The sequence below is a fragment of the Cetorhinus maximus genome, chromosome 14 (assembly GCF_964194155.1).
Source record: "Cetorhinus maximus chromosome 14, sCetMax3.hap1.1, whole genome shotgun sequence".
NCBI lineage: Eukaryota > Metazoa > Chordata > Chondrichthyes > Lamniformes > Cetorhinidae > Cetorhinus > Cetorhinus maximus.
This window is the reverse complement of record NC_135892.1, coordinates 18100543-18127797: the sequence shown is the minus strand read 5'-3', so window position 1 is coordinate 18127797 and position 27255 is coordinate 18100543. Positions and strand designations below refer to the sequence as shown.

General features: G+C 46.4%; 1 protein-coding gene across 1 annotated transcript in view; it reads left to right on the top strand.

Moving 5' to 3' along the window:
- The window catches only part of ccdc170 (coiled-coil domain containing 170), a 40643-nt gene that overhangs the window by 7823 nt on the left and 5565 nt on the right, over nt 1-27255 (top strand). Inside the window, exons 4-7 of the mRNA XM_078557583.1 lie at nt 18734-18934; nt 19846-20019; nt 21716-21958; nt 23504-23740. Of these exons, the coding sequence (XP_078413709.1) occupies nt 18734-18934; nt 19846-20019; nt 21716-21958; nt 23504-23740 (855 nt within the window). The remainder of the gene's footprint in view (nt 1-18733; nt 18935-19845; nt 20020-21715; nt 21959-23503; nt 23741-27255) is intronic.

Here is a 27255-nt window from a genome sequence, read left to right as displayed (position 1 = left end):
ATTATGTTAATCAAATGCACATCACAGCTCATAGAGTCGTAGAGGTCTGCAGCACAGAAAAAGGCCCTTCGACCCATCGAGTCTGCGCCGGTCAAACAAGTACCTAACTATTCTAATCCCATTTTCCAGCACTAGGCCCATAGCCTTGTATGCCAGGGCATCGCAAGTGCACATCCAAATATTTCTTAAATGTTATAAGGGTTTCTGCCTCTACCACCCTTTCAGGCAGTGAGCTCCAGATTCCTACCACCCTCTGGGTGAAAAAATTCTTCCTCACATCCTCTCTAAACCTCCTGCCCCTTACCTTAAATCTATGCCCCCTGGTTATTGATCCCTCCACCAAGAGGAAAAGTTCCTCCCTGTCTACCCTATCTATGCTCCACACAACTTTATACACCTCAATCATGTCCCCCCTCAATCTCCTCTGCTCCAGGGAAAATAACCACAGTCTATCCAATCTCTCCTCATAACTGAAACTCTCCAGCCCAGGCAACATCCTGGTAAATCTCCTCTGCACTCTCTCTGGTGCAACCGCATCCTCCCTAGCTGTGAAATACAAAACCCTGGGCACAAAGCATAGGACGTAGGTGTGGAGACCAGAACACCAGGTGTCAGTTCCCTTTTAAATTACCGCAGTAACGTATTGCACCCCAGAAGGAGCAAGTGGAGCAGGGGAAGGGTGCTGCTACCTACAAAGCAGCAGGCCAGGGGCCCGAAATGTTCATGAATTGGGAGCAGGCGTTCTTTTCCCTCTCGCTTCATTTTCCTGCTGGATCATGAGCAAGACTTGAGGGATGGCTGAAAAAAGTGGGCCCCCTCTTTCCTCTCCCCTACTTGCCCCGTCAGTTGGAGAATGGGATGGGAAGAACGTGGGTTGTGAAGTCAGCCTGCCCCCAGGGATGTCTGAGGACCAGGTGAGCGACCAAAGTCTGAAATCCAGACATGCTTCGATGAGGCCAGGCATGGCACACTTCATGTTGAAGGGCTTTGACTGGGACTGAACAGATTACCTCGCTCAATTAGAATATGTGCAGGATAGTGAGAATCTTGTACCAGCCCGCTGCACAGACTCATATGCTCCTGTGGTTAGGCTTTGCTGTAAATCGATGTCTTGAACTTACTGAGTAGCTTATCATAGATCATAGAATCATAGATGGTTGCACAGTAGGAGGCCATTTGGCCTGTCATGTCTGTGTCGGCTCACTGCAAGAGCAACTCACCTAGTCCCACTGCCCTGTTCTCAACTTTTTTTGCTTCTGAGGTCCTCCTGTGTCATAAAAATTCCATGGACCCCCTATAACACAAAACAAGTGCTTTATCTGTATAAAATTAGTTATACAATTAAACATATATCTTTATTATCTTTGTTTGACTTACAGGAGGGGAGGAAGAGCAATATTAATAGGGGATTCTATAGTCAGGGGAACAGGTAGGCGCTACTGTGGCCATCAACGTGACTCCAGGATGGTATGTTGCCTCCCTGGTGCCAGGGTCTGGGATGTCACTGAACTGCTGCAGGGCATCCTGAAGGGGGAGGGTGATAAGGCAGAAGTCATGGTACATGTTGGTACCAATGACATAGGTAGAAAGAGGGATGAGGTCTTGCATCAAGAATTCAGGGAGTTAGGCAGTAGATTAAAAAGCAGGACCTCTCGGGTTGTAATCTCTGGATTACTCCCAGTGCCACGTGCTAGCGAGCTCAGAAATAGGAGAATAGCACAGATGAATATGTGGCTTAAGAGTTGGTGCAGGAGGGAGGGTTTTAGATTCCTGGATCACCGGGACCGTTTCTGGGGAAGGTGGGACCTGTACAAGCAGGACGGCCTACATCTGAACCAGAGCAAGACTAACATCCTTGCGGGCGGGTTTGCTAGTGCTGTTGGGATGAGTTTAAACTAATTCGGCAGGGGGAGGGGACACAGAACGTTAGCAGAATAGGGACACATCATAATCCAGTAAAACAATCAAGTCAGAGGGAGTACAGCTGCATTAAGTTTCAAGGGAGTAAGGCAAGGCTGGATGGCCTCTACTTTAATGCCAGGAGTATTACAGGCAAAATGGATGAGTTAAGGGTGAGGATTGACATGTGGAATTGTGATATAGTAGCCATCACTAAGATGCGGTTGAGGGAAGGGCAGGATTGGCAGCTCAACATCCTGGGATATGGAATCTTCAGGCAAGACAGGAGAGGGGGTAAAAGAGGAGGAGGCATTGCATTATTAGTTAGGAATCAGTTACTGCAGTAAGGAGAGATGATATCTTGGAGGGTGCATCGAATGAAGCTTTGTGGGTAGAGTTTAGGAATAAAAAAGGGGCAGCCACATTGTTAGGTGTTTATTATAGACCCCCAGATAGTCAGCGGGAAATTGAGGAGCAAATATGTGCACAATTCGCGGAGGTGTGTAAAAGCAATAACAATAGGGTAACTATATTAGGTGATTTCAACTTTCCCAACATTAATTGGGATAGACATAGTGTTAAGGGCTTGGATGGAGTGGATTTCTTGAAATGTGTAAAGGAGAACTTTTTAGGTCAATATGTAGAGGGTCCAACAAGGGACAGCGCAGTGCTGGATCTAATTCTAGGGAATGAAGCTGGACAGGTGGCTGTGGTGGCGGTGGGGGAGCATTTTAGTGATAGCGACCACAACATGGTACAGTTCAAGTTTGTTATGGACAAAGAAATAGACAAGTTGCAAAAAAATGTTTTGCATTGGGGGAGAGTGGATTTTAGTAAAATAAGGTAGGATCTGGCCAAGGTAGACTGGGAACAGCTACTTGTGGGGAAATCTACAGAGGAGCAGTTGGGGGCGTTCAAAAATGAAATGGGGAGGGTACAGGCTCAACATGTTCCCTCTAGGGTGATCGGAAGGAGTAACAAGCCCAGAGAACCATGGATGACCAGAGATATTCAGGATACGATGAGAAAGAAAAGAGAGGCTTTTAGCAGGTACAAGGGAAGCAAATCAGCGGAAGCATTAGTGGAGTAGAGAAAGTGCAGGGTGGAGCTTAAGAAAGCAATTAGGAGAGCAAAGAGGGGATATGAGAAAGCTCTGGCTGGTAAAAGTAGGGAAAATCCCAAGATATTCTATAAGTATATCAATGGGAAGAGGATAACCAGGGAAAGAGTAGGGCCCATAAGGGACCAAGGGTGGAGCCAGATGACATCGCTAGAGTGTTGAATGAATACTTCACATCCGTCTTCACCCAAGAGAATGAGGATGAAGGTATGGAACTCGGGGAGAGAGACTGCGAGGCTCTTAAGCAAATTGATATAGGCAGTGACAAGGTATTGGAGGTGTTGGCAGGCTTAAAAACGGACAAATCTCCAGGTCCGGATGATTTGTGTCCCAGACTGCTGAGGGAGGCAAGGGAGGGGATCGCAGGGGCTCTGACCCAAATTTTTAATTCCTCTCTGGTCACGGGGGAGGTGCCAGAGGACTGGAGAACAGCTAATGTGGTTCTGCTAATTAAGAAGGGTTGTAGAGATAAGCCAGGGAACTACAGGCCAGTGAGTCTCACGTCAGTGGTATGGAAACTATTGAAGAAAATTCTGAAGGAGAGAATCTATCTCTGCTTGGAGAGGCAAGTTTGATCAGAGATAATCAGCATGGTTTTGTCAGAGGGAGGTCATGCCTAACAAATTTGATTGAGCTTTTTGAGGAGGTGACCAGGTGTGTAGATGTGGGTAGTGTAGTTGATGTAGTTTATATGGATTTCAGCAAAGCCTTTGACAAGGTCCTACATGGGAGACTTATAAAGAAGGCAAATGCACATGGGATACAGAGTAATTTAATCAGGTGGATTCAAAATTGGCTTAGTTGTAGCAGACAGAGGGTGATGATAGAAGGATGCTTTAGTGACTGGAAGCCAATGCCCAGTGGCGTACCACAGGGATCTGTGCTGGGTCCCCTATTATTTGTCATTTATACAAACGACATAGATGATTATGTGGGGGGTAGGATTAGTAAATAGGATTAGTAAATTTGCGGATGACACAAAGATTGGCCGGGTGGTTAACAGTGAGGTTGAGTGTCTTGGGCTACAGGAAGATATAGACGGGATGGTCAAATGGGCAGATAAGTGACAGATGGAATGTAATCCTGAAAAGTGTGAGGTGATACACTTTGGAAGGAGTAATTTGACAAGGAAGTATTCAATGAATGGCATGACATTAGGAAGTTCTGAGGAACAAAGGGACCTTGGCGTGTGTGTCCATAGATCTCTGAAGGCGGAGGGGCATGTTAGTGGGGTGGTGAGAAAGGCATATGGGACACTTGTCTTTATCAATCGAGGCATAGATTACAGAAGTAGGGAGGTCATGTTGGAGTTGTATAGAACCTTGGTGGGGCCACAGCTGGAGTATTGTGTGCAGTTCTGGTCGCCACATTATAGGAAGGATGTGATTGCACTGGAGGGGGTGCAGAGGAGATTCACCAGGGTATTGCTTGGGATGAAACATTTAAGTTATGAAGAGTGGTTGGATAGACTAGGGTTGTTTTTGTTGGAGCAGAGAAGGCTGAGGGGCGACCTGATCGTGGTGTACAAGATTATGAGGGGCATGGACAGGGTGGATAGGGAGCAGCTGTTCCTCTTAGTTGAAGGGTCAGTCACAAGGGGACATAAGTTTAAGGTGAGGGGCAGGGGGTTTAAGAGGGATGTGCGGAAAATCTTTTTTACCCAGAGGGTGGTGACGGTCTGGAATGCACTGCCTGGGAGAGTGGTGGAGGCGGGTTGCCTCACATCCTTTAAAAAGTACCTGGATGAGCACTTGGCACATCATAACATTCAAGGCTATTGGCAAAGTGCTGGTAAATGGGATTAGGTAGGTAGGTCAGGTGTTTCTCACATGTTGGTGCAGACCCGATGGGCCGAAGGGCCTCTTCTGCACTGTGAGATTCTGTGACTCTGTAATGTGACCAGAAGATTGAGCGCAGAATCTCCAGCGCAGTACGGAGGGAATGCTGTGTTAAGAGAGGTTGGAAATTGGAGATAAGAAGTGAATGACAAGCTTGCAAACGTTGCTATAAAAATGCAAGTTTTTTCTTCTTTACTTTGAGCAGGACCTGTGATGGGCGATGGCTCAGTGGTTTCACTCACACCTCTGGGTCAGAAGGTTGTGGGTTCAAGTCTCACTCCAAAGACTTGCGCATGTATTGCACCCTGACGCCCCAGGACAACACTGAGGGAATGCTGCATGCCATGGGTGCCGTCTTTCGGATGGGGCATTAAATTAAAGACCTGTCTGTCCTCTTTTGTTGACAGAAAAGGTTCTGTGGTCATGGTTGGATGAAGCGAAGGGGACTTCTTGCCAGTGCCCTGGACAATATTTATCCCTCAACTAACATCACTAAAAGAAATGTTTTAGTTATTATCTCATTGCTGTCTGCGGGAGCTTGCTGTGCACCAATTGGCTGCCATGTTTCATACATTACAGCAGTAATGGTTGTAAAGCACTTTGGGATCGCCTGAGCTGGTGAAAGGCACTATATAAATGCAAGTTTCTCTTTCTTTCCTGTTTCCGTCTTGTGGGAATTTTCCTGAATTCACTCAATGGGGAAATAGATCTACGCATGAAGCGCTGATTCCATTTTTGGGCAACAGAGGGATTCTGCGATAAAAGCAAAAAGGATTCTGCCACTAGGCAGCAGTGTTCTTTCACTGGTATTCAGTCAGGGTTTGACTTGTTTTAGAGAACATGTCACACCCTCTTTCTTGTTGAGCACGTCCCTAGTAATTCAGTGCCGAATAATGATTGTCTGTCTTTCATGAATGAATTACAAGGTTTCTAAAGACTGAGTGTTGCGTGAACAGAAGTCAGCAATAATCCTGGATTTATAATTTCCTGATAGTAAATTGAATTAACCTCTTCCCACTGGAAATTTTTAAACTTGCGTTGTAGGCAGAGATTATAAAACTGTGTCCCTCTGAGATTTCTATCTGCCCCTCAATCATCAGGTTTCTCTAATTTTTTTTTGGTATTATCAGCTTCACACCAATGAAAGTATCCCTGCCAATGTAGCTCTGTTTGCATTTGGATAATTTACCTCCCCCTTTTTTTGTAAGATAGGACGGTCAGTGTTTGCAGGACTGAACCGGTGGTAAAGAAGTTTCTCCCGAATTCCTTATTAGATTGAGTAGTGACTCTTACGTGTATGGCCCTTGGTTTTAGCTTATCCCACAATCTCTATATTTATTGGGAGGAAGTGTCCCAGAGTTGCACTAAGCGTAGTAGCGGGCATGAGAAACCACGTTTTACCTGCCAGCTGCAATGGCGGGTTTTCGCGCCGTATTGTCCGCTTCCCACCTCATTAATCAGGCAGCCAGAGGAAACATGCCGTTTCACTGGCAGGCAGCCTCTGAATCACCCGCTGCACCGTTCCACAGATCTCACTGCTTGCAGCCCCAGGACTGCTCCAGTGAAGACATGGCCCTGAAAGCCAGGAAGAGTTTAGTGACCTGTCACTGCAATGCCTTTTGGAGGTCCGTCATGATGTCTTCCACCCCCACTCTGGCCGCAGGAGGTCCAGCAATCTCACCGCTCTGGCTTGGGAGGTGGTAGCAGTGGCGGTCAGTGCCAACGCTGCACAGAAGATGTTGGCCATCCAGTGCCGCCCGGGTAAGGCAACCATCTTACAACGCTAAACTCACACACTCACAAGGTCATCACATATTCACTGGCATCTCACTCACTGCCAGCTCAATGGACCGTCACCATTCACTCTCTCACACACACCCTCACATCTCCATCTGGCCTCATCTCCTCTGGAGACTTCCTCCTCAGCCCTCACCATCTTGAGGCTACTTGCACAGATGAACATGTGCCCCACACACACCCTGGGATACCTCCCTTCCTCAGTGCAGCTCTTGCCCTGTAGCCTCTTCCTTTGCCTGAGGCCACGTCTCCCCCTTCCCCAAGTAAGTCCTAACCCTGCAGCTGTTGAAAAGCCACCCCCGCCTTACGGTTGGTCTGGTAGGTAGAGACCTGCCTGTGAGCCCCCCTAAAAGTGATGTGGTGCTGCCAGCGAAGCCTGGCGCTGACGACCACGAGTGCTGCCCGAAGCAAGGTAGGCAAACAAACCTGGAAGTCATGAGTGAAGTGCAGCTCGCCAGGTGCATGTCACTTATGTACCGTTGTGAAACACATCGGTGTGCAATTGCCCTGACATGCCCGGATGATCCAGCATGGGGGCGATGATTCCGGCCAGCAGGGCTTGTAATGAGATGCTAAAGTATTGAAATTAGGTTCCCAATGTGTGGCGGTGGGAAACGCGGCCCCGACATTGATGGGCGGAGCGGACAATCGCAGACTGGTTTCACAACGGCGTTAAACTGATGTTTGGCCTTCTCGCCATGTTGTCCGCTCACGCTGCCAAACACGCCCACCGCCAACGGGAGTGGAAAATCTGGCCCACTGTTTCAAACCTCTTCATAATTTCAAAGATCACTATCAGGACCCCTCTCAGCCATTTTTTTTAGAGCAAAGAGTGCTCTTTGCTGGTAGATATAACCTCTCAGTTCTGACATTATCCTTATAAATCGTTTTTGCGCCTCAATATTCTTTTTGAAATATGGAGACTAGAACCGTGCACAGTTTTCTTTAAGTGGTTGACTTAAGTGAAAAAGAATCTCTAAAATATTTTTGTACGTCTTTAAATATAAACCACTCTCTTCAACTTAACTCAATTGTTTCAAAGGTTACTGTGACCAGTCCGCTCTTTGTTTTTGCCTATAGAATGACAAAAGAAACACCAAAGCGTGTTTTCTTACAATGCCTGGAACATTGTAAATTTGACTGGATGAATTGGTTCCTGTTTGGGTTGAGATGAAGTGATTGCATTTAAACTGCAAACAATGGTGTTATTTATCAGGAGATTTTGGTTCTGGTGGGGAACCTTGATCTTACTCAAGGGAAAGCTCTGTACGTCATGCCTGAGCGAATACTTCCAGGGAGTCTGGGAATCTGCTGTTTAGCTGTACTATGCAAGGCCAGCGAGTGTCCCCCCCTCACCCCATGCTTTCAAAGTGGGGAGGAATACAAGGTGGATCATGGATCTGCTAAGTTACTGTACATTTCCCCTAGCAGATGAAATTCAGATCTGGGGGGTGGTGGTTGACACACTGTGAATTTGACACCTTTTTAGCCTTTCTCCTTTTACGTCCCATCAGCAGTTCTGCCAGATAAGCCTCTGACTGTTCCAGCTGAACCCATTTCTGATGAGCACAGGCTTAATTCTGGGCCATTGACTGGCCACCAAGAAATTGTAATAGCAAACTACAATTGGAGAAGAAAGAAGGAATGATTTATGATAGCACACTAGCCTCTGAGTCAGAATGTTGTGGGTTCAAGCCTCATCCCAGGGTCTTGAGGACAAAATCTAGATTTACACTTCAGTATTTTTTATTTGTTCATGGGATGTGGGCATCGCCAGCATTTATTGCCCATCCCTAATTGCCCTTGAGAAGGTGGTGGTTAGCTGTCTTCTTGAACCACTGCAGTCCATGTGGTGTAGGTACACCCACAGTGCTGTTAGGGAGGGAGATCCAGGATTTTGACCCAGCGACAGTGAAGGAACAGCGATATATTTCCAAGTCGGGATGGTGAGTGGCTTGGAGGGGAATTTACAGGTGGTGGTGTTCCCATGTGTCTGCTGCCCTTGTCCTTCTAGGCGGCAGAAGTCGTGGGTTTGGAAGGTGTTGTTGAAGGATCCTTGGTGAGTGGCTGCAGTGCCTCTTGTAGATGGTACACACTGCTGCTACTGTGCGTTGATGGTGGAGGGAGTGAATGTTTAAGGTGGTGGATGGGGTGCCAATCAAATGGGCTGCTTTGTCCTGGATGGTATCGAGCTTCTTGAGTGTTGTTGGAGCTGCACTCATCCAGACAAGTGGAGAGTATTCCATCACACTCCTGACTTGTGCCTGACAGGCTTTGGCAAGTCAGGAGATGAGTTACTCTCTGCAGTGCGGTCCTGAGGGAGTGCTGCATTGTTTTGGGTGAGATATTAAACCAAGATCCTGTCTGTTCTCTTAGGTGGATGTAAAAGATCTCATGGCACTATTCAAAAAAAAGTTGGGATATTCTCCTTGGTATTCTGGCCAATGTTTCTCCCTCAACCAACATCATTAAAACAGATTATGTCATTGCTGTTTGGCAGAGCTTGCTTCTGCTTTAGATGTGTCCACATCACAGACTAATATCCTTACTCTGTCAACATTTATATGGGTAGTGCTAGCTAAACCCGACATGACCTGCTGAGATGGTATTCCTGATCATGAAAACTTTTAAATGGGAATAATCTAAAGTTGTGTCTTGAAGATTTGAAGTGATAGGGCAAAAAAAAATCGAAACAATAAATAGATCATTTTTAAAAATGAGTAATAAATAAAGATAACAATTAGAGTGTCAAAGGGTGACCTGTGTGTATCCAGCTCATTCCCAATCTCAGGTCCTCACTCACTCACCCTCACCCACTGTGAGAGTGCCTGTTGGTGTGTGGGGGCGAGGTGGATGAGAACTGAGACTGGAAGTGAGCTAGACACACACACTTCTCTCCCGCTCACCCCCTCTTTCTCTCTCTCTCTCTCTCTCTCTCTCTTTCTCTCACACACACACATACCCCTCTCTCACACACAAGCACACCTCTCTCACACTCTCAGCCCTACCCTTCTCTCTCTCACACACACACACACACACTCTCACCCCACCCTCTCACACACTCACTGACTCACCCATCATCACCACCCACCCTCACTCACTCATCCCATCCTCACACGCACACACACACTGTCACCACCCACCCTCACTCACACACCCATCCACATTCATTCTCAAACCAACCCTCACACACACCCACCGACCCTTACACACACCCACCCACCCCCACACACACTCATTCACCCATCCTCACACACACTCACTCACTCATCCCATCCTCACACACACTCACTCACTCACCCATCCTTACACACACTCACTCACTCACCCATCCTCACACACACTCACTCACTCATCCATCCTCACACACACTCACTCACTCACCCATCCTTACACACACTCACTCACTCATCCCATCCTCACACACACTCACTCACTCACCCATCCTTACACACACTCACTCACTCATCCCATCCTCACACACACTCACTCACTCATCCATCCTCACACGCACTCGCAATCACCCATCCTCACACACACTCACTCACTCACCCATCCTCACACACACTGACTCACTCACCCATCCTTACACACGCTCACTCACCCATCCTCACACACACTCACTCACTCATTCATCCTCACACGCACTCGCAATCACCCATCCTCACACACACTCACTCACTCACCCATCCTCACACACACTCACTCACCCATCCTCACACACACTCACTCACTCATCCATCCTCACACGCACTCGCAATCACCCATCCTCACACACACTCACTCATCCATCCTCACACGCACTCGCAATCACCCATCCTCACACACACTCACTCACTCACCCATCCTTACACACACTCACTCACTCATCCCATCCTCACACACACTCACTCACTCACCCATCCTCACACAACTCTCACTCACCCATCCTCACACACACTCACTCACTCACCCATCCTCACACACGCACATCCACCCTTATACACACCCACCCAGCCTCACACACACTCACTCACTCACCAGCCTCACACACGCTCACTCACTCATCCATCCCCATACACACTCACAATCACCCAACCTCACACAGACTCACTCACTCATCCATCCTTACACACACTCACTCACTCAATCTCACACATTCTCACTCACTCACCCATCCTCTCACACGCAAACCCACCCTTACACACACCCATCCAGCCCCACACACGCTCACTCACTCACCCATCCTCACACACACTCACAATCGCCCATCCTCACACATGCTCACTCACTCATCCATCCTTACACAAACTCACTCACTCATCCATCCTCACACACTCACAATCGCCCATTCTCACACATGCTCACTCACTCATCCATCCTTACACAAACTCACTCACTCATCCATCCACATACACACTCACAATCGCCCATTCTCACACATGCTCACTCACTCATCCATCCTTACACAAACTCACTCACTCACCCATCCTCACACACACTCACAATTGCCCATTCTCACACATGCTCACTCACTCACCCATCCCCACACACACGCGCACACACACACTCACCCACCCACCCACCCACCCAGCCCCACACACACTCACTCCCTCACCCACCCACCCTCACACACACCCACCCTCATTCACCCACCCACCCTCACACACACCCACCCACCCTCATTCACCCACCCACCCTTACACACACCCACCAGCCCCACACTCACTCACCCACCCTCGCACACACTCACTCATCTACCCTCACACACACTCACTGACTCACCCATCCTCACACACACTTACTTACTCCCTCATCCTCATAGGCACTCAGTCACCGCCACACACTAAATCTTCTGGGGATGGGAGTTGGTGCTTTCAGAGCAGAGGAAAGACCTGGAGTGAGGCCTGAGGCCTAGCAGCGCCCGAACACGGGTGCCAGCTGAGAGTAGTGCCAAGAGCTGGGAGGGATGGGGGAAGAACTGGGAGGGATGTGACCGGAGCAGGGAGGGACGCGGCTGGAGCCAAGAACAAGCGGCCGGGCCAGAGCTGCGGGAAAATGGCTGGATCCACAGGAAAGCATGGTGAGTGGAGGCCCCACGCACTCCAGAGTCTCTCTATCTTCACATACTCGCAGTTTCCGGTGTTCAATAGTGAGCCTATTAGCAGCAAATGCAGGAGAGAAACAGCGTGTTTTTGGAGGAGTAGTCACCTGCAGAAATCTTCAAACTCACTGACCCGTCTTACCAGCGTTTTCACCAATCGATCTGGAGGCCACATAAAGGGGCTTTGTGGACCGCGGGTTGGGCAAGCCTGAATTACATCAAATCAGAATGGTACCTCAACCCCATTTATCTGAGTTTGCTCCCTATCCCTTAATGTCTTTGCCCAACAAAAATGTATTGATCTTGACCTTGAAAATTGAAATAGACCCAGCACCCAATGTCTTTCGAGGGAGAGAGTTCCAGATTGCTACCACCCTTTGTATGAATAATGCTTCCTGATATCACTCCTGAATGAATCTAGTTTTAGTATTATGCCCCCTCGCTCTGGATTCCTCCATTAGAGGAACTAGTTCTGCTCCACCTACCCTAATAAATCCCCTTATCGTTTTAGACATCTCAATTACATCACTCCACAATCTTCAAAGTTCAAGACAATACAAGCTAAGTTGGCTTCTCATTTTCAGTTTTAGTGTTAAGAAAATGATATCTGGCAGTGTCTTACCACTTGAAGTAAGCAATGCCTTTGCTGCTAATAATTTTCTTGCCACATGGTGTTGCTACAAAGCAGTCAGAGGGGCCAATAGCTCCTATACATTTAGGTTATTAGCTCCAGACATTTTCGTTGCAATGTGATTTTACATAAACAGCAAGTGCCGGAATATGCACAGATGCTGGTGGTGGACAACTTTCCACAAGAGTAGAGGGAGCACGAGTAATTTGAAAATGATGGAGAAGGGGACAGGATGAAATGAAAACACACAGCAAGAAGGGTGTAGCTACACAATTAAAGGATGGGTGGAGGCTGAAATAAGAACATTTGAGAGTAACTGCCATTGCAAGTAAATACAAACAGGAAAATTAAGAGGTGGCTGAAAAGGGAGGATTTGTTAAAGTAAACGGACGACTAGAATGAATGCCACCCTTGGCTTCAGTTGATTCAGTCTCCTTCTGAGTGGATTCAAACTCCAGGAATTGAACACATAATCGAGGCTGACATCAGTGCCGCGCTAAGGGAGTGCTGCATTGTTGGAGATGCAGTATTTCAGATAAGATGTTAAACTAAGGCCAGCATTTGTTGCCCATCCCTAATCGCCCTTGAACTGAGTGGCTTGCTAGGTCATTTCAGAGGGCAGTTAAGAGTCGACCACACTTATGTGGGTCTGGAGTCAAGTGTAGACCGGGTAAGATGGCAGATTTCCTTCCCTAAAGGACATTAATGAACCAGATGGGTTTTTACAACAGTTGGTGATAGTTTCATGGTCACCATTACTGAGACTAAATTTTGATAACAGATTTTATTATTTGAATTTAAATTCCACCAGCTGCCATGGTGGGATTTGAACCCTTGTCCACAGAGGATTAGCCTGGGCCCCTGGATTACTCATCTAGTGATTGCAATTAGTCCACAGGGTAGGAAGGAATGAAATAGGAGGTATGTTTCTGAAAGGAATTGAAAATATGCCAAACAACATAAAGCAAAGGCCTGGTTTGATTGGAACTATGATATGATGGCCAAGGGATGCTAGTCACATGCCAGAAGGATTCAGTGCTGCCTGTAGATGTCTCAGCTTGGAGATAACATCAAACTGGAGGAAGGTTTCAACCAGCAGGAAAGAGGAAGACTAAATACAATGGGGAAGATTGGAAAAGTAGATGGATGAATGGCACATGACATTTCAAAGGTGCCACACCATGGGTGGAATTTAATTGAGCCTACCAGAGCAGGCATGATGGCAGGTGGTAGGGGGGGTTGGTGAGAGAATTGGGCAGGAGTACCCAGATTCCTGGGGAAAATTGCCCCCAATTAAGTTGGGGGTGCGAAGGGCCTGATGCCCCATTGCTAGTGGGATGTCAATTAACCTCATTAATGAGCCAATTGACACCAATTATCCCTGTGCCCACCACACTTTAGAGGTGGCTCAGGGACCCAATGGAAGCTGCGCAACTCTTCCATGCTGCCCAGCTAACCCTGTCGGGCTGGGGTGAGAGAGAGAGTGGATGGGTCCCTCGTTGTCAGGCACTCAATGGCCGATCAAGAGACTTGGCGTCTGGAAGGATGAAAGCCACTCCCTTGCTCTTGCTGCCAATCCCCTCCCCCTCTCTTCCAGACCACTTCCCCGTGACCCTCATCCCATTCTCATCACCTTTGGCCTGGAGTCCCTTATTGATCCTGGGCCCCTGAGGGATGCACATCCGGCAGCTGCCACCATTCCTGAAGCACCTGAAGGCAGTGAGGAGCTGCCGGTCTCTGATCGGCAGGCAGTTCTCGGTGGGCGGCATTTCCGCCTCCGGGGTCCTTGATCCAGGGGGATAGCTTAAGGGTGGCCAGTTAAATGCCTGATAGGCACCCCCACGGAACTGACAGGGGCTCCCCAGCGGTTCTCCAACCAGTGGACGAGACCCACATTAGGCTCATTAAATCCTGCCCCATGTGTTGGAGGGGAGAGGCCCCAATTTATCTTAACCAGGGACTGTGCCCCAATATATCTTATACTAAGGGATAGTGCCCAAACATACCTTGTACTTGGGGACGATGTGTCTGTATCCCTTTGAGGGGGGCAAAATAGGAAAGCGGCACCGTAATTGCTCACATCCCTTTACACACTGACAGCTGTCCAATGTATTACACTCAGACTGCCATACAATTCTTTAAAGTCTTACTATACACGCCCCATTCTCCAGCAGACCACAAATCCTGGCTGTAACTTATAATTAAATTTTTTATCAAAAGGGCATTATCAAATAGTTAGACAAGGACTCGAATGTTCACCATCGAACATTTTTGCCAGATATTTCTTCCCTGGATGGAAGATTTGCTTCATCATAAGGTCAGAAGTGGGGATGTTCGCTGATGATTGCACAATGTTCAACACCATTCGCAACTCCTCAGGTGCTGAAGCAGTCCATGCCCAAATGCAGCAAGACCTGGACAATATCCAGGCTTTTGTGCTGACAAGTAACATTCGTGCCACACAAGTGCCAGATAATGACCATCTCCAACAAGAGAGAATCTAACCATGGCCCTTTAACATTCAATGGCATTACCATCACTGAAACCCCCACTATCAACAGCCTGGGAGTTACCATTGACCAGAAACTGAACTGGACTAGCCAAATAAATACAGTGGCTACTAGAGCAGGTCAGAGGCAAGGAATCCTGCAGCAAGTAACTCACCTCCTGACTCCCCAAAGCCTGTCCACCATCTACACGGCACAAGTTAAGAGTATAATAGAATGCTCTCCACTTGCCTGGATAAGTGCAGCTCTCACAACACTCGAGAAGCTCAACACCATCCAGGACAAAGCACCACATCTGCAAACATTCACTCCCTTCACCACTGATGCACAGTGGCAGCAGTGTGTATTACCTACAAGGTGCACAGCAGGAACTCATCAAGGCTCCTTAGACAGCACTTTCCAAACCCACGAATGCTACCATCTAGAAGGACAAGGGCAGCAGACACGTGAACACCACCACCTGGAAGTTCCCCTTCAAGTCACTCACCATCCTGACTTGGAAATGTATCACTGTTCCTTCACTGTTGCCGGATCAAAATCCTGGAACTCCCTTCCTAACAGCACTGTTGTACCTACAGCACATGGACTGCAGTGGTTCAAGAAGGCAGCTCACCGCCACTTTCTCAAGGGCAATTAGGGATGGGCAATAAATGCTGGCCCAGCCAGCGAAGCCCGCATCCAATGAATAAAGGAAGAAAAAAAGACCATTTACAGCTTTTGAAAATGATTTTGTCTCCTGAGGTGGCTGTTTAACTTTAAGTAGCCACATTCCTTATGCTGCAGTCTTTAAAGGCCGCATACTGACAACTCCCTTCCCCTTCACCTTCTTTTCAGTTAGCTCAGGTACAAATGAAGCAGGGACCTTGTAAATGGGCCAGACCTCACCGAATTGCACAAGTACAGCATTTAACAGAAACTGCAAGACTAATACCTTGGTGCCAGGTCCTGATGAACACTGGTATTATTGTATTTTTTTTTTCCCTGGGTAGGCGTTGCATTTACTAATCTCTGGTGCCAATCTGTGGAGTTCATTGTTTGTCTATGAAAGTAGTAGTCTTGTTACAGTTTGCTTAATGACCCACCGGGCTTTACAAATCCATGATGAGCGTGCAGGCTATGATCAGCCTTTGAGAGGCCATGATAAAAAGCAAAATACTGCGGATGCTGGAAATCTGAAACAAAGACAGAAAGTGCTGGAAAAACTCAGCAGGTCTAGCAGCATCTGTGGGGAGAGGCAGAGTTAACGTCTCGAGGCCGTATGACCCTTCTTCAGAGCCTTCTTGAGAGACCATGTTTAACTGAGGCCGACGGTTCTATGTCACCCACTCATTTGAACAGCACGAGTTTCCCTATAGATCTGACAAATTGACATTGCAAGCTTAGAAAGTCCTCTGGGATTGGGTGTTGGGAATCCAGGTACACACTCATCCTGAACCTCCATCCATAAAACCTTTCAAGAGGTGGGGCTCTTAAAATCAACCCAATGGTACCAACAACCACAAAAATGACCAAACAAAGGAATGAGTCAGGGAAAGGTTTCTATACCTTTTGCCTGCTTTGCCTGTGAACATTTATCAGCTGAAAAATCTTTATTGATTGTCTGGTAACAATGATCATCTTGAAGCCTTGAGTGGGCTGCTGAAATGCAAATATGCTCAGCACAATTTTGTGACAACGATGCAATGTTTGGAGAGGGCTGAATTTATTTTTTCAGTGCTTTGGAAGTGGGAGTGCCCCAGATGTAGGTTGTTAGCCGGACGCGCCCCCCCCCCCCTTCAGCCAGACAAAGCTTGAGTACTCGTAAATGCCACTAAAATATTCCACAGCAGAATTAAAATAAAAAAAGAGAAACTGCTGAATCTGCAAAGCCGAAGCTGAAACAGAAAAATGCGGGACAATGTAAATCAGGTCACTGGGCAAAGAGAAGATGGCAGGTTAATGTTTTGGACGTGTACCCTGCATCAGAACTGAAGGTCGAACAATAAACAGGCATCTTAGTAAGGCTGGGAAAATAGAGCAGCGGTGCCGAGGGAGAGGGGAGAATGTACAGATGCACCAATCACAGAGGGAGTTAAATGTTTTCCACTTTGCACTTTTTCTCTGCTTTTCAAGCCTTATTAAAATAGCTATTTTTCTTCCAGCCTTCAGTTCCGATGAAGGGTACAATCCTGAAGCATTAGCCTGCCTTTTCTCTTTATTAATATTTGCTGATGCCATGATATCGAGTACTGCAATACAGAGCAGACATATTGGCCATGCTGGTTGTGGGGCGGGGGGGCAGGGTGTCTTTTTTTAAATTTTCATTCACGGGATGTGGGCTTCGCTGGCTAAACCAGTATTTACTGCCCGTCCCTAAATGCCCTTGAGGAGGTGGTGGTGAGCTGCCTTCTTGAACCGCAGCAGTCCACATGGTGTAGGTACACCCACAGTGCTGTTAGGAAGGGAGTTCCAGGATTTTGACCCAGCGACAGTGAAGGAACGGCAAAATATTTCCAACACAGGATGGTGAGTGACTTGGAGAGGAACTTCCAGGTGGTGTTTTTCCCATCTATGTGCTGCCCTTGTCCTTCTAGATGGTAGCGGTCATGGGTTTGGAAGGTGTTGTCTAAGGTACCTTGGTGATTTCCTGCAGTGCGTCTTGTAGATGGTACACACGACTGCCACTCTGCGCCAGTGGTGGAGGGAGTGAATATTTGTGGATGTGGTGTCAATCAGGCAGGTTGCTTTGCCCTGGATGGTGTGAAGCTTCTTGAATGTTGTGGGAGCTGCACTCATCCAGGCAAGTAGGGAATATTCCATCACACCCCTGACTCGTGCCGTGTAGATGGTAGACAGGCTTTGGGGAGTCAGGTGAGTTACTTGCCAGAGGATTCCTAGTCTCTGACCTGCTCCTGTAGCCATTGTATTCATATGGCTCGTCCAGTTCAGTTTCTGGTCAATGGTAGCTCCCAGGATGTTGATAGTTGGGGATTCAGCGATAGTAATGCTGAAAACAAATATGAAGGGGCAATGATTAGAATTTCTCTTGTTGGAGATGGTCATTGCCTAGCACTTGTGTGTCATGAATGTTACTTGCCACATATCAGCCTAAGCTTGGAAATTGTCCACTTCTTGCTGCATTTGGACAAGGACAGCCGAGCACAGATTCACCAGTATGATAACAGGACTTAAAAGGTTAAACAATGATAACAGGTTGCATGTCATTGGCTTATATCCCCCTCAGTTTAGAGGGTTGAGGAGTGATATAATTCAGGTATTCAATTGTATAAAAGCACTCGATAGGATAGGTGCCGAGAAACTGTTTCCTTTGGTGTGGGAATTCAGGATAAGGGGGCACATTAAAATTAAAGCTAGGTCATTTAGGAGTGGGATTGAGGTGCAATTTTTCACACAAAGTGGATGCTCGCAGTCAATTGAAATCTTCAAGAGTGAGTTTGATAGATTTTTGTGAGGTGAGGATACCAAGGGATAGTGAATCAAGGTGGGTAAAATGAGGTACAGAACAGCCATGATCTAAACCAGAGGGGCTTATTTGACATACAGCTATTTGAGTTGAACAGGAGCACAATTAGAGTAGGCCAACAGTCTTTTTTGTACATTTAGCTTACTGTGCAATTGTACCGGATTGGTGTCTGCTCCACCAATATTTGCCCTGAAGTTTTATGAGAGAAAAGTTTGACTGTCACCCCTGAGAGTCCCATTGTATTTGTTAATCGTACGTCACATATGAAAGCTTACTGCCAGTGTAATACGTTGGTACTGACACATTCTGACCGTCTGTGACAGGACAACGACGGTCAGTTCCAAATGTGACGAACGGTACAGGCTTTAATTGTGTGTTTCTGATGTCTTTGTCAGACAGCGTCGCGGCTGGAGGAGAACGCAACCAAACTGGCGGAGCAGCTGGAGAAGCAGGTGGACCTGCACCAAGCCGCACTGCAGCGCTCCACGAAGGCAGAGCAGAGGCTGTTAGAGCTCCAGGAGAAAGTTCGGTACCTGGAGGGGAATCTGCTAACTGGAGATGTGCTTTATGATAGCTTGAGCCAGGACAAACAAAAAGTACGGGCCACAGCTGGATCGAGTTTACTTTCTCATTGTTTCGGCACCCAAGTTGCTTTTATAACAGCTAATGAAAAGCATCGGCACTTGTCCCATCAACTGGGAGGGAACAGATGGGGCTATCTTATTTCTTTTGGTTTTCTTCCAGCCTACTAATTTTTATCCTTAGTGCTCGCATGCCTCCTCCTTAACCCCAACGGGCAGGACATTGGAGGCTGCAAAGTTGTCCAGCTTTGCAAGCACTTTGCTCGCTGCCTCACCTCATGAGTCAAAGCACTGTAAAACAGTTCCCCTCCTGCTTCAGCTAAGGCCTCTTAAAACTTTGCTCACTGAGGGTGGGTGAATTTGAATGCCAGTGCCAGGATTAAAAATGAAGCCCAAGTATGATGCTAATGTCCAACTACTACAGCGCTCAGCCTGTCCTTGCTTTCCTCTCTGTTTGGAATGATTGTGTTCTCAATTCAGGAAAATGCGTGGGCATTGGATAGATTATTCATAAGTATACTGGTAAATGGGATTCAGCCCCTGGATTGCTTGCCAAAGGATGAATTTCTCATAGGACGGCTGTTCCTCCTACAAGGGCACCATCTTCACTGAAATGCCAAGATAAGGGAATGAAACAGGACACACCCTCTCGTAGAGCCCATTCCATGAATGCATTGCTTTTGGTTAATTGGCAAAGATGCTGGGACCCGAGGCTGGGTTTGAGGATGTATCATGATGCAGTGTTTGGGTTTAAGTGTATGAGCCCAGATTTTATATGTGATGGGAATTAATGTCACTGTGAGAGCTAAATGTGGGACAATTTAACTGAATATTTGTCCATCTTCATCAGAAGGTTAAAATTGGGTTTGGAAACACATGATAAAAATGCGTACAAAATAATTCTTAACGTGTTCATTTTCTATGAGTATCTCAAATTCTTGGAGGACATAGCAGAGAAGATGAAGCTGGAGAGGATGACAGCAGAGATTGGCTTCAATATGCAGCTGGATGCTATTCTTGCCCGAGCTGATCAGCTGGTCAAAATGGAGAATGAAGCCATAATTGAGAACAAAACCCTTACATACAACCTGAAGAGAAAGGTAGAATAATCTGAGATATCCCATTCTTGCTATTGGCAATTTAATCTGATTGATTTCCTAGTACGTCGGTGAATCAGTGAGGTGATATATTAGCAGTTATATTATGAACAATAAAAGGCCAATTGACTCATCGGTCATGATCCTTCCACACTCTAACACCTCATAAACTCTTACCCACCCATTCAATCCCTTTCTACCGCCCAAGTACAATCTACTTTATAATGCTCTATCCAACCTACCTGTTTTGATCCTATCTATCCACAAGTCTCTCTGTCTGTTTATGGGATAGATTTTCACCTTCACCCACTGGGGCAGTAATCTGGGAGGCAGTGTATATGTGCCTTCATAGAATCCCAGTGATTTTCACTTTATTGATTTCTACAGAATGAAAATCAGAGGATTTGGGTGATCCATCCCAGGAGATTACTGTCCAGGCAGTGGAGATAAAAATCTGAGCCCCTACAGCTACATCAATAGTGAGGACAATAAATGTATGGTCTAAATATTTGAACGGGTAGCGTTCATGAAAGGGTAGAGTGTGCATGAGTTTGAGAAGGAGATTGAATGGGCTAGTGGAGCCTGTGGTAGGGGAGAGTGTACATTATCAGGTGGCTGCCATTCCCATTCATGCGAGGTGGGAGCACATTTAATTAGGCCCTTGTGTGTGGACTGGAGCCATTACCTCATGTAACCAAGTCTAATCCTCCTCCCAGCACCATGACCTAACAGTTTTTACTGGGGATACTTTCACACTCACTATTGCTTACATTCTGAATTGAAAAAACCATCTGGTCCCCCAACTCCCCATCATTAAGTCAGCTCTTGTGTGTTTAATTCAGCATTAACAGGGACAGGAAGTTGCAAGTTACTGTTACCTCCAGCTGATTTGGATTTGACATCTAAACTTGCAGCAAAATCTGTCCATGACAACTGCACAAGGGGGAAATAGTAATCAAGAGGCTTTCAGGATGGGAATTTATTTACACTGGGCTGCAGTAAGGCTTGTAAATTCATTTTCACTCAAAGCTTTTTCAGAGCTACTTAATTCAAGCTATTTAATTCAGACCCCCTTTTTTCTCCTTTTCGAAAATGCTTGTGCTCATCACGATAAGGGATACTGATGCTGAAGATTGGAATTCATACCATTTTAATATCAAACACTCCCATATTAGGAACAGCACAAATAGATGGACAGTATGGCTCTCTCTACTAATCCTAAAGGAAGGAAGAAAAACCTCAGCACATTCCCAAAGTGTTTTACAGCCAATGAAGTACTTTTGAAGTGCAGCCATTGTTGCAATGCAGAAAACACAGCAGCCAATTTGTGTGCAGCAATGTTCCTATGAACAGCAATGAGTTAAGGGACAGATCATCTGCTTTGGTGCTATTGATTGAGGGACAAGTATTGGCCACAACACTGGGGAGACCATCTCTGCTTTTCTTAATACCATGGGAACTTTTATAGCCACCTGAGAGGATTTAACACTCACCCAAACAATGGCACCTTCAACCACACAGTACAAGTGTTGGCCTGGGTTATATGCTTAAATCTCTGGAGTGGGACTTGAACCCACAACCTTTTGACTCCAAGGTTAGAGTGCACCCACTGAGCTAAGGCTGAAAATTTAAAGAATGAATCACTTTCAATCTGAGGGGGTTCAAGAATGGAAGAGACTAATTCTTTTTGCTCTTCCAGCTTAAAGCCCAGAAAGAGAAGTTGGTTAGCAAAGAGCTGCACATGGACATGCTGAGGAGAAAAATTACACAACTGGATGTGGAGAAACAGACACAAACTGCACTGGCGGTGGAGAGGGACGAGGCCAACTTAACTGTGCGGAAGTTGCAGAAAAAGGTGGAATGCCTTGAGAAGGAACTCCATAAAGCACACACCTCCAGCATGGATCTGAAAGTGAAGCTCTCCGATACTCATGAGCTTAAGGTAATTCCAAAAATCCCAGCTCTCTTACCATTGACCCATTTGCTATTGGCCTTCGTTCCAATATTCTGCTTGTGGGATTACTATCTCACAATCATTAGCCTTGGGGGCTTCTGCAAATGTTGAGGGTCGGTGGAATAGGGGTTCCAGCTATTCAACAATGTTGGGTTTGACTGCCTGCTTTTGAAAAGCTGGTATTTGACCCTCTGGTGTAGATGATGGATGTTGCCTGGTTTGGTACCAGTCACCAAGTTCCTCTTCACATTGAAGAGAGGACCAGGTGAGGCTATCAATCATAACATGAACTGCAACTTCATTGATCTGCCCTTCCAGTGGGAATGCAGATCAAAGAATCATTGCTGCACTGTGTACTCCTTACATTGACCTATTTGAGTTAGCTTCACACTGGAAGCATTGGATTAGTGAATTGCCTCTTTTGCTTGTACATGTTGTATAAATCAAGCAAGCACATCTAACTAGAAATTCAAAAAATGCTCCTGATTTTGATGTTTAAAGGAGAGCAATTGATTTTTATTCTTCAATATCAGGCCATGGACACTATTGGCAAGGCCAGCATTCATTGTCCATCCTTCGTTTTCCTGAGAAAGTGATGGTACAACTGCATGGCTTGCTTAGCTATTTCAGAAGGTAGTTAAGAGATAACCATGTTAGAGTCACATATAGGAAGACAGGATGAGGACAGTAGGCTCCTTGCCTAAAGGACATTAGTAAACCAGTTGAGCTTTTACAATTTGGCCTGTTTTACTGATGCTTGCTTTCTAAAGCTGAATTCATTTTCCAGCTATCATGGTGGCATTTTAGAACATAAGAACGTAAGAAATAGGAGCAGGAGTAGGCCATTCGGCCCCTCAAGCCTGCCTCGCCATTCAATAAGATCATGGCTGATCTGTCCCTGGCCTCAACTCCTCTTTCGTGCCAACTCCTCATAGCCCTCAACTCCCCAATATTCCAAAAACCTATCTACCTCCTCTTTGAATACTTTCAGTGATCTAGCCTCCACAACTCTTTGGGGTAGAGAATTCCAGACATTCACTACCCTCTGAGAGAAGAAATTCCTTCGCATCTCAGTTTTAAATGAGTGTCCCCTTATTCTGTAACTATGTCCCCTAGTTCGAGATTCCCCCACTAGTGGAAACACCTTCTCAACATCTACCCTGTCAAGTCCCCTCAGAATCTTGTACGTTTCAATAAGATCACCCCTCATTCTTCTAAACTCTAATGAATAAGGGCCTAACCTGTTTAGCTGTCCTTGATAAGTCAACCCCTTCATCCCAGGATTCAGCCTAGTGAATCTCTTTTGAACTACCTCCTTAACTCACTGTCTCTGGATTACTACACACCCACTGTTTCATTAACCTTAACTGGCTGGTTGATGCTGAGATACAAATTACCCTCTACAGTGAGATGTCATATGAGCAGTTACATACTTTCCTTTATTTAACTGGAAGCCGTATTGTTGGTTCATTCTCTCTAAAGTATGCTCAATTCCATTTGAATGAACTGTTTTCCCCTCCAATCTGTCTGTAGATTAAAACACTGGAGCAAAGTAAGACGATTGAGGATCTGAATAAATCCATGAAGAAGCTGGAGAAGTTGAAGGAGACGGCTATAGGAAAGCTAAACTCCACAAAGTCAGAGCTGGACTTCACTGAATTCGAGGCGAAGGAGGAGAAAGATCGAGCTCGGAACATACTGGAGGCTGTGGGCAGTGAGCTGAAGACACTCAAACAAACCTTGGAGGAAATGGGCAAAAGAGAGAGACAGGTAGGGATTTTCACCCCAGCACTCATGAAGGTGAAGAGTGACATGATTGGAAAATGGAATATGTCGTTGGAAATGGGAAATATTCCATCCAAAGCTTCACAGGTGTAAGCAGTGGTTCAGTGGTACCACACGTGCCTCCCGAAGGCTGTTGGTTGATCTCCCGCTAGAGATTTGTGCACCTAATTTAGGGTAACATTCCAATGCAGTAACGAGGGAGAGCTATATTGTTTGTGGTGCTGTCTTTTGGAAGAGATGCTAAACCAATGCTTCATCTGCCCTCTCAGGGCGAAAAGATACCATGGCACTATTTGAAGAAGAGCAGGAGACTTCTGAAGCCGTGGCAACATTTATCCCTCAGCCAACAGGTTATTGGGTCATTATTCCATTGCCATTTGCAGGTTCTTGTTATGCACACATTGGCTGCACTTCCTATATTACAACAGTGACTAGAGTGTAAAAATACTACATTGGCTGTAAAACACTTTGGGATGTCTGGAGGCTGTGAAAGGGGATTTATAAATGCAAGTTTTTTCTTTCTTTAATACCGACTAGACTCAAAGCACAGCTGCCAGTTCCAGGGAAAGGGCGGGGTGGGGGGTGCGCGGAGTGGTCACCATTAAGTTTACATGGATAGTCTAGATGTGCAGAAGCTAGAAGGGTGTGACAGGAAGGAACACATTCAAATGGTATGTTGCGGTAAATGTTACCAGGTGGTGTTGCCAGAGCTGAGCCCAGCGGGAATGAATTGCAAACATCAACATGGCTCCGCCCTCCAAATTAAACTCACTTAAAATTCCTCAGAAAATTAGGAGGACCTTGAATTAGACTGGGTCAAAACCCCAGAACTCCTTCCCTAACAGCACTGCGGGTGTACCTACGCCACATGGACTTCAGCGGTTCAAGAAGGCAGCTCACCACCACCTTCTCAAGGGCAATTAGCAGTGGTGTAATGGGGAATTTTGAGGTGCCGGAGCTCTAAGAAAATGTGTTGCTACATCATTTCTAAATCTACTATTATGCTGCTTCCCTCTGTATTAATCATATGAGTCCCCAAAAATCAGTAAACTATGCTTTTTAAGTGAAACATATTAGTGCCAGTAGGCGGTAGGCATTTTATTTTGAACTGTGTGGTATTTTGAATCACTAGTCTTTAGCATAGCTAGAATTTCATTATGCAACAGTTTAATTATTTAATGCAAACCTATTAAAAACATGAATAACAGAAGACTTTACTTACTTCTAAATAACTTACTTAATAAAACTTTACTTACTTCTGATTGGGGGATGGTATATAGAGGAGCCACTGCAGATGAAATTTAATGTAGAGAAGTGTGAAGTGATACATTTTGGTCAGAAGACTGAGGAGAGGTGACACTAAATAAAGGGTACAATTCTAAAGGGAATGCAGGAGCAGAGGGACCTGGGTGTATATGTGAATAAATCATTGAAGGTGCAGGGCAGGCTAGGAGAGCAGTTAATAAATTATACTGAATCCTGGGTTTTATAAATAGCGCCATGGTGTACGAAAGCAAGTAAGTTATGAACCTTAATAAAACACTGGCTTAGACTCAACAGGAAGATTGTGAAGGCTTTAGAAAGGGTGCAGAAAAGAGTTACAAGAAAGGTTCCGAGGGTGACTTCATTTACATGGATAGGTTGGTGAAGCTGAGATTGTTCTCCTTGGAGAAGAGAAGGTTGAGAGGAGATTTGTTAGACGTGTTCAAAATCATGAGGGGCCTGAATAGAGTAAATGGGCAGATAGTGTTGCCTTTGGCTGAAGGTCGCGAACCCTAAGATGATTAACAAAAGAATCAGAGGCGAGATGAGGAAAAGCTGCTTTATGCAACAAGTGGTTTGGATCTGGAATGAACTGCCTGAGTGTGTGGTGGAGACAGATTCAATTGTGGTTTTCAAAAGCGAATTGGGTAATTATCTGAAGAGAAAAGATTTTATAGGGCTACAGGGAAAAGGTGGAGGAGCGGGACCAGCTGAGTTGCTGTTGCAAAGAACTGACAGAGAAAATGTGCTGAATGGCCTCCTTCTTGCTGTAACCATTCTATGACTCTAGTAAAGACACATTCATGGAACTTGATAAACACGAGGAAGAAAGAAGCTGAAGGTTATCCTCTGTCTACCCCACCACACCCTTTCTCCCCTCTACACCCTCTCTCCCATGCACATGCACTTTCTCCCCCACATTCTCTCTTCCCCTCACACTCTCTCTCCCCCTCCACACTCAATCCCCCAACACACTTTCTCCTGTATACTCTCTCTCTCCCCCTCACACTTTCTCTCTCCCCTCACACTCTCTCTATCCCCCTCACACTCTCTCTAACCCCCTCACACTCTCTCTATCCCCCTCACACTCTCTCTATCCCCCTCACACTCTCTCTATTCCCCTCACACTCTCTCTAACACCCTCACACTCTCTCTAACCCCCTCACACTCTCTCTAACCCCCTCACACTCTCTCTAACCCCCTCACACTCTCTCTATCCCCCTCACACTCTCTCTATCCCCTTCACACTCTCTCTATCCCCCTCACACTCTCTCTATCCCCCTCACACTCTCTCTAACCCCCTCACACTCTCCCTATCCCCCTCACACTCTATCCCCCTCACACTCTCTCTAACCCCCTCACACTCTCTCTATCCCCCTCACACTCTCTCTATCCCCCTCACACTCTCTCTATCCCCCTCACGCTCTCTCTATCCCCCTCACACTCTCTCTATCCCCCTCACACTCTCTCTATCCCCCTCACACTCTCTCCTCCACCACACTCTCTCCTCCACCACATTCTCTCTATCCCTCTCACACTCTCTCTATCCCCCTCATACTCTCTCTATCCCCCTCACACTCTCTCTATCCCCCTCACACTCTCTCCTCCACCACACTCTCTCCTCCACCACACTCTCTCCTCCACCACACTCTCTCCTCCACCACACTCTCTCCTCCACCACACTTTCTCTACCCCCCTCACACTCTCCCCCCACACTCTCTCTACCCCCCTCACGCTCTCTCTCCCCCCACACTCTCTCAACCCCCCCTATTTTTCTGTCCCCACTCCTGGCAGAGGACAGGGTTTTCCAAAGGGGCATATTCTTAATAGAGGATGAATCAGGTCTCTACATAATGGACACAGCACATCCCATGCGTCTGATATCCCTGTACACACTCCACAATCACAGAGACAAACTAAAATGCCCAGTTAATAGTTTGTCAACAGCATCCAAACTCGAAGAATGGCTATATGCTGATTCTAGAATCACATACGTGACTTGTATCGATGCCCTTTGCTGTGCTGGAGTTGATGCCAGTGGTTGTTTTTCTGCCTTCTTGCCCAGAAGAGGGAGTATTTCACTGAAAGATGCTAGGCCTGTGTTTACTGGGAAGAGGGCTAACGTGCAGACAGGCTTTGAGGGAGGATTTGTACAACTTCCCCTGCACATCAGAAAGGAGACCAGGAGGGGCAGTGGGGACTGTTCATGTTTTAAGGCCATTTTAGAGAATCGGTGG